Here is a 16154-nt window from a genome sequence, read left to right on the forward strand (position 1 = left end):
TTTTCTTCCTCATTAATAAAACCCTTCATTTAAAAACTGCATTTTGTGTTTACTTGTGTTATCTTTGACTAATGTTTAAATTTGTTTGATCTGAAACATTTAAGTGTGGAAAACATGCAAAAAAGTAAGAAATCAGGAAGGGGGCAAACACTTTTTCACACCACTGTATACGCCAAAAAAGTCAACAACATAAGTGGTAAACCAGAATAAAAAGTTTATTGTTGGAAAAAAATGGCACTCAGTACAGCCCTCTCCCAGCATCAGCAATAACATCTCCAACTCAAAGTAATACTCATCATCTCTGTTACCTGCTTCATGTTCACTGGACTAAAATACATCTTGGATCCTGGGAGAGTTTTATCTTACAGCAGTGACGTGGAAAAACTCGACTACAACACTGTTCTTCTGTTATATGTCTTTACTCCTCAGCTTCTCCGTTAGCAGTGACACTACCTGCTACTCCATTGACTGCTGTGTTTCCTGCTCCACTGGCCTTTGAAACCACATCTGCCCAGGTGCCTTTACTCTTAAGGAATGTCGGGCTCACAGCAGCGTCAGAGGCTCCATTAATTTCACCATTAACCTCGCCTGACTCTGACTTCATCTCATCAGCTGTTACATCAGATTTGACCTCCCCATTGGCTGTGCTGGTGTTTACTTCATTTGGTGCACTGGTGTCAGTTTCTTCTCCTGCAGCCCTGACCTCTGACTCCCCATTCACTACCTTGACCTCAGCATCTGCGGCTGCTCTGTCACTGTCTTTTCCATCTACATCTGTTTTCTCCTCCTGCTGGCTCTCTTCAGCTGACTCCACCACATCACCATTAGCTGAAACTACGGCAGCACTCTCCACCGCCACGTTCTCTTCCACTGGCTGCTCCTGTTGGCTCTCGCTGGTTTTCTCCACTGCTGGGCTTCCTCCATCCTCAGCTTCCTTCCCGCTTCCTGTTTCTTGATCGGAGTTCTTCTCCTCTCCAATTACAGTCTCTGTGATGATGCGCCCGTTAGACACTGTGAGTCCCAGTTCTTTTCTCACTGCTTCCTTTAGTTCGTTGTGTTTTCTCCTGTACTCCTGGAGCCCGTCTCTGCGAAAACACAATGAATTCATAAGTGACTTCCTGTCTTACGACAAATAATTGTAATACATGTGCATGCAGCTGGAGCCAGTTGTGTTTGAAAAGGTGATTTGAAATTTATTTTACTCTATGTACAGTTCTTTAGAGTTTCCAGGTTCTTATAATATGAATTACCTTTTAAAAACGCATTTCTTACATTGTTGTAACAGCAGTAACAGATGGTAAGTATTCAGATGGTCTATTTTAAAATGTCTTCAGCATTTTAAAGCTGTAGAGAAAAGTTATGCATCATTACATGTTTTTTTAACTTATTTTTTTATTCTTTATACTTAAAACATACAACACAGAGGAGAAGCACTTATTTAACTTAAGTCTTCTCATATCCACGTTGAACACTGTTAATATTTCAATGGTAATAACAAGTTTAATAGGAATAAAACTAAGAATAAAAATAAATACAATTAAATACATAGAAATAATAAACGGAAGAAGAAAAATCATTTGTTCTCAGCTGTGATCTTGTCGTCATTCTTTCCATAATTAAAAACTTTTTTTAACTCTGTCTTCCCATTATGCTGGGGGGCTCCAGATTCAACCAGGAAATTGTTATAATTTTTTTGCTATTAAAAGCAGAATTCTTAGTAAAGCAATTAAATGAATGGCCCCTTTTCAAAGTGTTATAATATCATCTATTGTATCATATTAATCATGGGGAATGCTGCCGTACTTCCTGACTGATAAGTCAAAAAGAAATGACAAAATACATCAGAAACAGTATCACTGATACTGAATTCATCAGTTTTATTTTCACAGCAAAATGTTTAGATCAGCATATATCCTAGTAAAAATCATGTAAATAATCAAATTTAATGGATCCTTATTAAAAATATTCGAAACACTATATTTGCACTTTTTTTCTGTACTGTGTCTCTTGGATGCCTGTTACTAATGGTCCAGCACCTGGTTGCTACCTTTTTATAAAGCCCTGACCTCACCTGGGCGCTGTGGAGGAAACACTCCCATAAACATCCCAAACACAGAAAATAAGAAGACAATAACAAAATACAGGCAGAGAGCTGAGGCTGTGCAGAAAAATACACTGCCTTAACTTCTAGTGTCATAAGTGATGATTAAGAGGGATTTCCTCTGTACAAGTCTATACATAGTTTTTAGGAAAATCCTGCATGATATATCTTTGAGCATATCATATGTATTGCAGTGAATATTTACCTGTGTGTGATGCTCTTGATGCCTGTCACCAGAACCAATTGCTCCAGCACAGTGTCAGTTGAGGAGGTTAGACACTGAGGACAGAGAGGACAGGCAGATTAATAAACACACTCTGCTTATACTTTGTAGAATTCAAACAGGTTATTGTTATCAGAGCCCACATGAGCTCCTGGGCATACCTCCACTGCCTGCTCCGTGCTGTCAGCTCCTGCCTGTCTGAGAGAGCGCTCCACCTTCACTGCCTGCTTGGTTATGGTGCACAGAAACTCTTTGCTGCAGCGTGTCTGAGTGTGATCCTCCCCGAACTGAGAAAGAAAATAACCATCAGATGACATGCAGATACAACCAACTGCTCTCTTGCACAGTCTCACATGCAGATAGTACTGACCATGGCGGTGTAAGCAGTGAGGGCTTCTTTCTCGTGGGTCATGGCACCTCTGTAGTCACCTTTGCTGCACATCCACTGGGCCAACAGGTGATGGCTGCACAGACAAGAAACCAGGGAGAGAAGTTGTAATGACGTTAAAAAGGGGACAAAATAACTCAACTTAATCACTTTTTATACAAAATATGAGTGCAAGCTGTAAGTGGCGTCTTACCTGAGAGCAGTGTGCAGACCTGAGGCGCCGAAGAAGGAGGTGTTGAGTCTGAGGGCGTTCTTTAAGAACTGCCCTCTCTGATCTCCAGTCAGCACCAACCCAAGACAGCTCTGCAAGAAAACGAGAGGATTGCCATTGTCGTAAAGTAAAAATTGTTACTTTGTTACTATTGTAACTATTGTTACAGATAAAAAAAAGACTGTTTATGTTCTTGCAGTGAACATCAAGGTGTTGTAACCTACATCCAGTGTTGCAGTATAGGGATGGTCCTCTCCATGGACGGTTAGCATTAGCAGACGAGCTCTGAGGAAACACTTCTGGGCCAGGGCAATCTCTCCTCCAGCGAACACATACACACCCAAGAGGGCCTACATTTGACAACAAAATTATTACAATCGCACTCTACACACGTGACACAGTGCATATGAAATGTGTAGTCATGGACTAAGGGGTACAGTTTATATCTGTCTCTATGGTAACCACCAGTTCAATTTACAGTAATAGTACCTCTGGTGGACTTGTGTAGCTACACTCACTACAGATGTTTCGATACTATCTTTGTGTTCCTGTTTAAAACATTGCCAAAGTGCGTAAATTTTGTTGACAGCTAATGTTAAATTATTTAACACAAATCAATTCTTCTTTGGCGCTCTAAAACATCAGTTGCCAGTGGCTGGACAGTGCAACTTGCTGTGTAAGCTCCTGTTTTAGACCATCAAAGAAGAATTAATTTCCAGGAAAACTGACGTATTTTCCTGGTGTGACACTGCTTTAAAGCTAATTCATAAATTAGGTAGTAGTAGATCAGTCCATAGACTTGCACACTTGTCTGATACCTGATCCAGAATTTTAGGCAGTATCGGAGGCATTTCCATCACTGGTATTGGTATCTGAATAACTCTAATACTCACATATTGCAGGATGGTGTTTGGATGGTCAAAGCCAAGCACTCTCTCACTGATGGTCACTGCTTTGAGCTGGACACTGCGAGCCTTGAGAACAGAGACAGCGATAGTTATGACAAGAATTAATGGCCAGTTTCATGTATATAAAGAAATACAATCACTTCAGTGTCTCATAAAACTGACACAGACACTTTGCAGTGTGTTACACTCTGTTAAATCTTCTGCAAAGTCACTAAGCTGTCAGATAAATGTACCAGAGTAAAATGTACAATAATTCCCTCTCAAACATTTTGGACGAGTTGTAAAGTACCTCTAAATATACTTATGTAAGGTATTTGAGGAAATGTGTTTATGTAGCTGTAAGAAGTTGTGGAGCACTGAACCTACCTCTGCTGCCTTCCCCTGCACGAAGGCCACCTTGGCCATCAGGCTGTGGCAGTAACAGGCCTCAGGGTGCAGGTCATCACACACCCTACCAAACAGGTAGGTTGCTTCTTTCAGGTGTTCATGGGCCTGATCCAGCAGACCTGCAGTTGGGAAACACAATCATTTTGTTCAAAAACACACACTGAGCATAAAGATAACAGATACATTAATCCACAGCGCAGGGGATTATTGACTCACCCTTTTGAATGAAGCTCTGTGCAGCTCGGTGTGCTTTTGTAGCATCCACAGTCGGCATATGAATGTGCTTGACAACAGGGAGGATGTTGAGGACATCGTCTGGACCAATGGGAGCTTTATTTTGGTTGTCGAGGACGTAGTCTCTCAGTCTCAACTAGTGTGGACACAGAATTAACAAACATATTTTCCTCTTTAATTATACAGTGTCTCTTTAAGTTTTTATTACTAATATACTAATAACTAATATGTATGTGTTTCAGATGATGTGGTGACAGGTGTCGTTACCTGTACTCCAGTCTTTAAACAGAACTCTCTGAGCAAAGAGAGCTTCTGCAGGCCATAGTGCTCCACCAGATGGTTTGGACCAGAACTGTTACAGAGAAAAATGACAGTTGTTCTAAAACTGACTCTAAGCCATTGCATAGGTAAACAAACATGAGGGGAGAACAAACAAAGACTGTGTCCTCACCCAAGGCTGTCAGAGATGTTATATGTTTCAGCAGCATCCTGGCAGACCTGGTTCCACAGCTCAGCCCCCGTGAGCGTGCTCCAGGGCGTGCTTTCAGAGGCCCCGGCCCCTCGGCCACGCCGCCTTGACTTCTTTTTAGTCTCCTCCCCCACAGGAGTGGGAGTGAAGTGGGGAACCAACAGGCAGCAGAGGAAGTGACTGACAGCTGCAGAGAGACTAGGCACGTCCACACCCTGCACAGACATAACCAGAGGCTGCAGTTAACTTGTTCTGGAGTGTGTGGCCCCTCACATGCTGTTACATCACTACCTCACTTTGAGGTGTGCAACACAAAAATGGGTAGGAATACTCAGACAGAATACTGTGAAGTACCTGGAGGAAATTGTTGAACACTCTTCTTGTTGAACGGATGAAAATTTCACCTATGACTGATCTCTGTTAAAGACGGAAAGAGGGACATTAGAAAGAACATTTAGTAGAGTAAGTACATCATCAGGAAGAGTTTAAAGGGACAGTTCACCCTAAAATCAAAAATACACATTTTTCCCCTTACCTTTCGTGCTATTTATCAGTCTAGATTGTTTTGGTGTCAGTTGTTGAATGTCGGAGATACCAGTCATATCAATGTCTGCTTTCTCTTGAGTATAATGGAACTAAATGGCACTCGGCTTGTAGTGCTCAAAGTGGCATAAAATTACATTTGAACAACTCAACAACAATGTCTCTGTACGTAAATCATGACCCAGTTACTCAAGATAATCACAGACCTTGCTGTGAGCACTTGGAACATGTAGGAACTATTTTCTGTCTACCAAACTACACCTGCCAACCGTATCACTGCACAGAAGAAAGCATGCATCTACTGCTAGCTCATCTAGCACCTCTAGCAAGCTAACAATACAGCTCAGCCCAAAAGGACGCCAATAAGGATTACATGTCATGCTGTAAGGAGCATAAGCCACCCGTCTAAGAGTAAATGCACAGTCTCTTCAACACAATGATATGATTGGTGACTGTCTATATTAAAACTGCTTACAACAAGGTCTGTGGATTATCTTGAGTAACTAGGTCATGATTTCTGGAAATACTGTAGATATTGCTGATGATTTTTGTAAATGTAGTTTTTTGGCACTTAAAGCACCACAAGCCAAGTGCCATCTAGTTCCATTATATTCAAGAGAAGGTAGACATCTCTATGGCCGATATCTCCAACACTCTGCAACTCACACCAAAACAATCCAGACTGATAAATAACACAAAAGGCAAGAGGAAAAATGTGTGTTTTTAATCTTGGAGTGAACTGTCCCTTTAAGTTTGACTTTTTTGTTAATCAGACACACCGTTATATGCCTCAGACACTCCTTGTGTTCCGACTGGTTGATGTTCTTGATCACATGGCCCAGATACCGGAGGTTGATGCCTTTCTGGTGTAGCGCCCGTTTTAGAGAAGCTCCATCCATTGGTGCCTCATTGCTTTGTAAGCAATACTCCACCTGCACAAACACAAACACACATACATATGACAAGCTGGTTTCATGTTTGCAGTAGATGAGCTTATTATAGTATGTAAACAATGGATCTACTTACAAAGGCTGGTATCTGATGTGTGATGATGAAAGCTGCAGCTTCCCTCAGTAACCTCTCCTGAAGCGTCGTTGACTTACTTTCACCAGAGGGGAAGGTTGCTCCTGGACACAAAGCACAAGAAGCCTGTCACATTGTGTTCTAGCAAAAGATCTGACTGAGTGTTACAGGTCTAGTGTGTAAGATTTATTGGCATCTAGCGGTGAGGGTTGCAGATTGCAACCAACTGAAAGTTCTCCCATGTGCCAAGCATAATTATTCTTATTTTTACATGATTATAAACCAATGGAAAAATTGTTATGCTTATTATATTCCATTTCTGCCAATATAGCAAACCCTAAATCTTACACATTGGACCTTAAATGTGTGTAGTTTCTCCTGGTACCTGAAGAGAAGACACTTGGGCTAAAGCGCATCTCAAAGATGATGTCGCTGACTGAGCCCACTTCTTTACAAGCAGCTCGTACTGCCTGCGTTGCTCGAGAGTCACCTGCAAGTGAACAAACATTTATCAAGTATAAAATAGCCAAAGTTTCACTTTATTTGAGGTCTCCATTCATTTAGATCTACAAAAACACTTCTTACAAGCTGTTGCACATTCTTCAAAGCCTCCATTCTCGTCCAAAGTCTCCCTGACATGCTGAGTGAACTGGCAATGTCTAAAAGAAACAAAGAACAAAACTTCAACTTTGTGGAAAAACTTAAAAACTGAGTTTAAAAGTATTCTATTTAAAGTAGAACTCACTTGTGCTGGATGAAGGCTTGCATCAGCTCTGGTCTCAGTCTACAGAGTCCATGAGGGAAGCTCTTTGGAAGCCCTGAGTCCATGTGATAATTCTCTGGCCAACCTTCTTTAACACAGTCCTTCTTCTCCTTGTCCTCTTCACAGCTTTTGCTACTCTCTTCTTCTCCAGTGAGTGACTGACCTTCCGTCTCCACCTCTGGGCAGAAGTTGGCATCAGCAGGGAAGGTCCTGAACACATCCAGTACGTAGAACCTCCCATCAGCCCCCAACAGTCCTTGAGCATCCAGTGAAGTGAACAGTGGTACCTTGTGACCGTTGGGTGACACGACAACATGTTTCTGGAGAGAAAGTGATTTGGCAGACAGAGCCAAGAGCTCTAGCAGCCGTCTGCGTTGGGGGGACTCTTGGTGTCCTGCATTTACCCCGTACAGCAAGCCTCTGTAGAGCAAAAGAAGTAAGACCATTAGCAGAAAAAAGACAAAAACAAATGTCTGCCTTACAAAGTGACACCACCACCACAGAGGACTGCTGAATAATGGGTCCACTACCTTGCGGCAGGAGAAGCAGCCTGTTCCTGCTCTGAGCCTTCCAACCCAGGGGCCAGACCCTGAGCAGACAGTCGCACTCCTCTGTAGTCTGCAATGGCTGTAGGGAGAGTGTGCAGCCCCTGTAGCCCCTCGATGTCATTGTAGGCCTGCACTCCTTGAAGCTCCAGCCTCTGAGCAGCCCTGCAAGTTGAGAGGCGGAAACATTTCCATAGTCAGTGCCAAATCAATGACATCCTAGAAGTGAAACAAAATGACACATGCAGGAGGCCACAGTGTACATCCTTAATCCTGAAAGGGATTTTTTTTGTTGTTTTTCAACCAGCTTTGTATCATAACAATGTGGGTAGTATATGTAGATGAACTGTGGTAAACCTTCTTCCATCTTACCAGCACCCAGATCTCCCTGCTCATCTCTCTACTCAAAACCGGTGGATTTTTGCAAAGATTATACTTTGGCATTTTCGTATGCCTGCCATCACGGACCAAAGTTTAGTGCACTGTTTGGCTGTAATGTGAGAATTTGTAAACAAGATATGGGCGCCATACTGTTTTCTGTAATGTTAAAATAGAGGCTGAGATTAAACAGTAAAACTAGGCATTGCTGATCAAATATGAACCAAGAATCTGTTACTGCGTTGCCTAATTCTCACCTAAAATTATTTCCAAAACATATTTTAGCTCATCGTTTAACTGTAATACAAGATTGTTTGTTACCAATTGGCTGCCATATTGTTTCCTGAGTTAAAACGGACAAGCCATGGATGTATAAAGAGAAATGGAAACAGTGTTGAAGGCAGGCCCCCATTTATTCCTATGGAAGTTCCTCAGTGGCACTAAAGCCAAACAAGCTCAGATTCCATGGCATTGTGGTGTCCATAGAGTAAGCGCACTAGAGACTTATAGTGGCCAAACATGGCCAAGTGGCTAGCTTCTGCTGGCTGAGCAGCTAAATTCTGGTTTAGCCATGATTTACAGTCATCTCTTTCACAATGTATGTCTACAGGAAAAAAGTCTTTTTGGGCCCCATGGCATCAAGTGACGGATCAGGAATTTGTAATTCCACATTTGGCCATTGTGTAAAATTGGCCTCAAAGCCCATGCTATTTCTGGGGGCTTGGGACAATCTTGCATTACGTCACCCACCAGTGGGAGCGTTTGTTGATCTGGTGCAGCTAAGTGTATTCTGGTAGTTGTAGGTTTACCACAGCCCTTTTCCTATGTTTTCTCTGATCATGTAGCACCAATGTTAAAAGTATTTGTGTCTCTCTACTGCATAAACAACCCAGTTTTATAAAAAGACCATCTTTCCAGCAGTGAAATACTTCTTTAACAGCTATGAGACTATGTACACACTTCGGAATAAATGGCTTTCCATCAATAGGATCATGCCAGTGACCTTTTGGTTTGCTCTCACCTGCGACCCCTGTCTCCACCAAACATTGTGCTTGCTGCCCCCTGGCTCATAAACAGGCCACCCCACAGGAAAGCTGGGTCCTCAGGGTTTCCATTCACTGGCTCCACAAAGCCATCTACAACAGATTCAGCACCCTGCATCACAGCCCTAACAAATGCACTGTTCACCTGGAAAAAAAAGGTACAAATAAAGGTAAGCGGACGAGGTGTTAAGCAAACAAAGAAAAAAAACATGCCCTAGGAGTCCTGAGCTTTCCTGCTGTTGTTTTTAGTTAAATTACAGCTTTTCATGTCACCTGAAGCAGAGCTCTCTCTCTCTGCAGCCTCTCCTCCAGGCTGCCTTGTGGAAGATTTCTGGCAACTTGCAACTCCTCATTCCAATCTGGAGTCTACACATAACACACATAGTTACACTTCATATCAAAGCCAGCAGAATGCTACTCAATAAATAGCAACAAGCCATTGTGCGGTGTTGTAAAATACCTGCGTTGCTGGCTGTTCTTCCACTCCCAGTCTGCTGAAGGTGTTTTTGTGAGTGCGGGAGGCACAGGGAGGCCCAAGCCAGCTCAGGGTGTGGTAGGGAGTGGGCATCACCTCCACTGGAGGTAACTGAGACCTAAAGGAAGAAACAGTTTACAGTATAAGTTATTATGATCATTGACATGAAATGGGAACAGACACATCTCCAAAATCACGCTGTTCTGATTCTGGCAAATTTGCTTAATATATTGCTCTCTGCTCTTTGTTTTTGTACAGTTTACTTATTTTATGTACTTATATATTGCTTTTTTGTTTTTTTCTACTGAGCTTCCTGTTGGCACTATCCCTCTGCTGCTGTAATGTTGCAAACTTCCCCGAGGTGGGATGAAAAAAAGAATTATCTTATCTTATCTCTTATCTTAAAATACTGCAGTATCCATGCTTTCATTATGCCTAGGTGGTAATGTTACCTGTTTCTGAGTGTGGTCATAGCTTGTTTGAAGGCAGGGCTGATGTTACAGAGCAGATCAGTGAGACTGTGACAAACTGGGGAAGACTGTGTAGGACGAGGATCAAACATTTCTTCTGTAGACCTGAGATAAAGAAGGGAAAAGAGAAATAATTAGAAATTATACTTAAACATTAAAGTTCAATTATTTATATTTACATGTATACAGAAGTCTAAATGTAGATTACTCAGATAGAAAGGAAATAAGACTGCTGGGTACATCATTGGCCTTCTATACATTTTCTACAATAATTTATTTCAGCTATAAACAGTTGGTAAACAATTACTCACCCTGTATCACACTGACTTTGTGAAGAAAGTTATTTTTTCTTGCATGCCTCTGGTGACCAAAGATTCCAAAAATGATTGATCAGTTAGCAGTTAGCAGATCAGTCTGGACCGATCAATAACTAACCTCAATCAGACTTTGTTCATTTGGATTAACTAAAGTTACAAAATAACAAATTACCAGTCAAGGCAGTGGTAGAGCAGCAGCCGCCTGTGTTCAGTGAGGAAAAAATTACTGTTTCATCAATGGAGTCTGGCTTTGAGGAGAGCTTAAGTTTCGCTTTCAGCTCAGTTCCCCATCAGAAAGGGCTGTCTGTTTGGGAAGTACTGAGAATGCGCCTGGACAAATGAGACTTGGATTATACTGCAGGAGTTTTGTGAAAGCCTGTAAACAGATGTTTTGATATACTTTTGCTGCAGTCGCCTATGACTTCAATCCATCAAGACCTTTCTCTGTTTTTGGATTCATTGTGGAGGCACGTGAGAAAATCAAAGTTCTCTTCACAAATCCAACATGACACGGTTTGACACATTGATATAGAAATGGTCATTTTGTGGGTGAAGTCTTTCTTAATTATCATTAAAATATTTCTTTACCTATTGAGAAAGAAACCTTTGGGACAGGATGTAATTTCACACCGTCGTCCCTCAATTGTCACTGCAGTGATGTACAGGAAGTCACCCTGCATCTTCCTGTGTCCTGGAACTGGGTTCCAGCAGCTAAGAGACAAGTCCCTCAAGTAGCTGGGGGCCTGATGAGACAAATATAAAGCCACAAAGAGTTAGTGTGTCTGTGTGAATGAGGGCTGGCCGAGTATAAAACCAGATCCCGGATATTGATGTACCTCTGGTTGGGAGCTGTGTGGTAGCAGGGCCATGAGTGGTCTCTCTGAGGATCCAGGCAGGAGGTACTCGGGAGGAGCTCCATCCTGGTTGGTTGTTTCTGTTTTTGTGTTGCTTAAAGAGCGCTTCAGGCTTTTTCCATTCGGTAAGCTAGAGTCTGCAGAGGTAATAAAAGAAGATTCTCAGCATGAGCTTGCATGCTACTTTTGTATCTTTGTATTAACCTTTTGTGTAAGTGCACTGTGTGTGTGTGTACCTGGTGTTTGTGCATGTGTGAGTGTCTCCAGTACGCTTGGTGAGCGTCCTTCTCTCAGTGCATCCTGAGGTCCAGACGCTCTCAGCAGCTCCAGCACACGAGCCAGATGGATCCTGGCTGAGCGGGCAGTGTAGGGTTCTGGAAAGAAACACAGCAGTAATAAAAAGGTTCCAGTGACATTTATAAAACTGTGGACTCTTTTTAAACAGCCAGAATGTGCAGGACAAATAGTCTTGGATATCGTGATATATTCATGATGAATTTATTAAAGAGTATTTATACTGATGTTATATTTGAATTTAAAAAGCACACTGAGTGCCAGTTAATCAATGATGCATATTCTCTGAATATATACTGTACAGAATAACAGGTGGCCTGCATGATAGTTTGTTACAGTATTTCAACAGCTAGCTGGTGAGAGACGGACAAATTGGTTTGCACACACTTGTAATCTCTGCAACTACATACCTTGTTTTGATGACTCAGTAAAAGGTGAGTCAGCAGCTTGCATTAAGGTGAGAGAGACTTAAGTGTGTGTGAAAGGGAAAGGGTGATGGGTGTGCTGAAATTATTGACAGGATTTTCTGGTCCTATATTCTGATTCTGTAATCAGTCATTACACCATTAACAACCCTTCGATATGTAGATACAGAAATGGACATGTAAGAAAGTAGAAGTTATACTGTTAAAAGGCCTGACAACAATTTAATGCAATACAGAACAGAATACTGTAACCAAAACCACAAGTCCCTGCACGGAACAAATACAGTGTGGACTAGTAGCTGAAGAGGTGCAGGCATTGCAGAGGTGCCGCCTAACTGCTTTATTAGGCCATCATCCTGTGAGGCAGCCCCCTTGCTCTGACACCTCTGTATGTGTATAGGTCTAGTTTGTGTATGTGTGTATGTCAGACCTGTGTGTGTGTGTGTGTGTGTGTGTGTGACTGTAACAACAGAGTGAAAAATTGAATTTCCCCTTGCACAGTTCATAAAGTATAGCTTTGCCACCTAATGAAGAATTTCAATATAGTGACCTAGGGAAGTTCAGTCAATATTTGTGAACATGAATTACTCTCTCTCAAAGCCAGAAACCAGAGAGGTAAGTCTCCAACAAATGTCTCAAATACTTTCTTTTTTATACCCAAATGAGCTTTATTCTGCTGTAGTATTCTCAGCCCTGAAACAGAAAATGCACCCATACTCAGAAAATGCTCCCAGTGTAATCCAGAACATCTTTCCCCATTAATTGTCTATGGAGCAGCTCCAGACTTTATACTTGATAACATCACAAATTCAGGTTTTAGCACTCTAGTTTTTCTATTTAGGAGAGTTGTTATGCTTACTATATTTTTGTACTGCCTTAGACCATAGGAATAACATGTATGAATTTTGAAAACAGGCGTAAGAAAAGCAGTTTCTCAATGTACCTTAAAATAAGCCTTTGGACCATTTGACTATTATTAAGCTCAACAAAAAGGGAAGGTTCTTGAAAAAAAAGGAAAGAGAAAAAAACAATCCTACCTTCCACCAGGCGGAGGATGGCTCCTGGTTTAAGCCCCTTGAGGCTTTGCAGTTCTGCGAGGGGATCCAGAGTGGTACCAGCGAGCGCCAGTGATAGGTTGGAACGTGGACACACCTCATCCCTCGAAAGCAGAGCCATTACTGCATCTTGAACGAGCCAAAATCCATGAACCTACAAAGACACAGCAAGTAATGCCCAAATATAGATTATTAATCTGTTTATTATATAAAAACATTAGTTATCCAGTCTCTGCGGGATCGTTGGTTTCCATCTTATTATTAACAAAAGAGAGAACTAGAAGGAACAGAGAGGAAACAACAGTCTGGTTTTATACCTGCAGCTCAAATGGCTCCACTCCTGCTCCCTGAATCTTCACGGGGAACGATGTTTCCTCATGTTGCCTGATACCAGCGGCACCCTTTTCACCAGTCAGGCTCATTCCCTCTGTTTAAAAGAGACAAAAAATAAGTGAGGATAATCACAGAGCACCGCACTGGAAAGGCAAGTAGTTTAGGTAGTTTCCCTGCCTTCCGCTCATTACATGCTGGGCTAGTTTCCAGCTCACTACCACACAGAGAAGACAATGCTTTAGAAAAGGCATGAAGAAATGAATGAGAGAATGAATGAATGATTCATAATCGTGCCTTATCAAGTTCAGATGTCATTGTCTGAATCAAACAAGAACACTCATTTACCATAAAATGGCTGTGAGCTGGACTGAAAAGTGAGTGTGTGTTTGTGAGAGTGCCTCAGGGTGAGAGTGAATTTATGCAAGAAACTGTCAAAGAAAGGGAAAGTGGGGTGTGTCTGCCTTTTTACACAGAAGGGAGAACCAGAGGGAGAGCAGGACTCAGCGTGTTTCTCAACCTGCAGTGTGACTAAACCTGTTGAATTTGCCTACTGGCCTTTATGTCATCTCAGGGTGAAGGGACAACCACACCCAGCGCCGGCATGTGGAGGCAGCAGAATGTTAAAACACATAAACTAACAAACTTACAGCCTGGCAGTACAGCATGCCTGCATTCATGCATGCGTGCACATATTGTATATATAACACCTTTGGCATGTGCATGGCAAAGCAGAAAATTCACTTTGCACTCATCTCTGAAGATTGTAATTCATTGTACTGTAAATCCCCAGCTCTTGCTGTCAATCTGGGACTACTTTACCATTGGAGAGCGCCCAAAAAATAGCTTCTGTGTTTGCGATTCGCTGAAACAAGGTCCCTCCTCTCTGCAGGCATGAAGCCATCAACCTCTTTTCTACTGGTGCCTTACTACTACATAAGACAGCATTGTTTGCAGCCCTGACGAGTTTATCTTGGCACCGATTTCTGAGGTTGGCTTGTACCTAAAACTAAACAAGCCAGTAGGTTTCCTTCCTTATATGTCACATAGTAGGTTTACTTTGAAATGAATGAACCTGCCAATCATAATGCTGTGCCCACAGATCGATTGCGCTTTTGAGGAGGGTATAGACACCCCAGAGTTACCTCAACTGAAGACGTGCAAATGCACACTCTTTTTTAATCCTATCATTCTCTTTTGTGAAGGGGAGTGGCAAAGATTCAAAGAAGCTGAAAGGCCTACTAGAGAGTGTGGCAAAGGGATTACAAGGTAGATAAAGCTGGAGCTTTGAAAAAGGTGGTAGGTTCTTGATTTTAGATAAACAGCTGTGCATGGAGATTAGAATAAAAGCTACTCTTCTTTGCCCTCAAAGGACTATAGCTGAGAATTCACAAGTTAAAAGTGCAGAGCAGATCTTCCCAGTGGTTAAAAAGTTGGTGAAAGCACAGAATAGCATCAGCCATGTTCAGAGCAGCAGTGCAGTGCTAAAACTCCCACCCTCCTCACATTCTTCAGTGAGGGAGGCACCAGAGGAAAAAAGAAGGAAGAGGAAAGTACAAACAAGACAGAGAGAGACAGAGAGAAAAACACATCGCAGGGATTTCTTACCAGCCTTGGCCTGATTTCTTCCTCCACCTCTCCTCACTTTGTCCTTCATGGCTGCGTGTTGCAGTTTTTTCTTGAGCTGTCCACTTGTGTTTCTTCTTCTCTGTGCTGGAAGCTGCTCCCCCCTCAAAGTCTTGCTTCAAACTGCTGGAGGAACACACGAGAGAGGGAGAGGGTGAGTGGAAACGTGCAGCTGGATTGTTAAAGAGAGCGCAGCAGAGTGAAAGTAAGCTGCTGTCTGTTCAGGATTGTGACTCCTGCCCCTCTCTACAAGGCAAACTCAGCTTATCTATTCTCCCTGTATAAAAAAAAAGCCACACCCTCTTATTGCTCCACACAGGCTCATTACTGTGCATGTCTCTCACACTTTGTTGGACTGGGTGTGTCTAGCTCTACTCACTCTTCCTTCCCCTGGCATGTTTCACTCCTCCCTCCCTAACTCCACAAGCCCTGGAGGGGAGGTGGGAATAAGCACACAGTATGTTTGGTAGTGGTTTGACCTGAGCTGACCAACAATGGCACTTTTTACATAAAGTACTTCAAGTTACAAATGTTATGGTTCGTTTAGTGAATCTGTGTGCTTTAATGGAAACAGAAAAACTTATTCCTCTAATCTAAGGTCAAGAGAGTGAAGTGATAGTGATGTCATATCATACTCATGATAGTGAAGTCAGTTTACTGAAAATACAACCACAAGTCAGTTAATTTGCCAGAAATGGGTGTGACTAGGTCCCAAGATGTGGTTTCTCTCTCATTACACCTACCTACGCCTATGCCTACACCTACTACATTCACATGTCACACATACCTGGGCATATCTCAGTCCAAACCAAACAGTGAGATATCTGGGTTAGGCTATGCAGGTGACCTGTGTGGTATTGCTAGAATGCCATGCTGTATTGACTGACAATACATCTAACACCTACAGTATGTTAGGCCCTGGTATTAGTTACCTCTCAGCTGAAATAAAGGAAAGTCAAACATGCATCTGCTGGAAAAATTCATCTAATTATACCTGTAAGTGTTCAATATGATGTGAGTATTGCAGTGAAAAAAAAAAAAAAAAAATTTACACAAAATCCTCATTTCGACCACCACCTGCACGAAAATATA

At 42.1% G+C, this 16154-nt stretch overlaps 1 protein-coding gene across 1 annotated transcript; it reads right to left on the reverse strand.

The window, feature by feature from the left end:
- Window positions 1-194: 194 nt before the first annotated feature.
- si:ch211-166a6.5 (clustered mitochondria protein homolog) lies at window positions 195-15378 on the reverse strand. Its single transcript, XM_050051272.1, has 28 exons — window positions 15045-15378; window positions 13424-13533; window positions 13089-13260; window positions 11569-11706; window positions 11315-11469; window positions 11067-11221; window positions 10144-10266; window positions 9677-9809; window positions 9490-9582; window positions 9195-9361; window positions 7781-7960; window positions 7233-7670; window positions 7073-7146; window positions 6873-6977; window positions 6491-6591; window positions 6244-6396; window positions 5276-5338; window positions 4904-5136; window positions 4720-4804; window positions 4435-4588; window positions 4198-4337; window positions 3817-3897; window positions 3148-3273; window positions 2906-3015; window positions 2695-2788; window positions 2486-2611; window positions 2307-2380; window positions 195-1085 (listed from the first exon to the last, which is right to left on the reverse strand). The coding sequence occupies exons 1-28, from the start codon at window positions 15091-15093 to the stop codon at window positions 419-421; spliced, it is 4299 nt and encodes a 1432-aa protein (XP_049907229.1). The 5' UTR covers window positions 15094-15378; the 3' UTR covers window positions 195-418.
- Between the last annotated feature and the right edge of the window lie 776 nt (window positions 15379-16154).

The sequence above is a fragment of the Epinephelus moara genome, chromosome 8 (genome assembly GCF_006386435.1).
Source record: "Epinephelus moara isolate mb chromosome 8, YSFRI_EMoa_1.0, whole genome shotgun sequence".
Classification (NCBI taxonomy): domain Eukaryota; kingdom Metazoa; phylum Chordata; class Actinopteri; order Perciformes; family Serranidae; genus Epinephelus; species Epinephelus moara.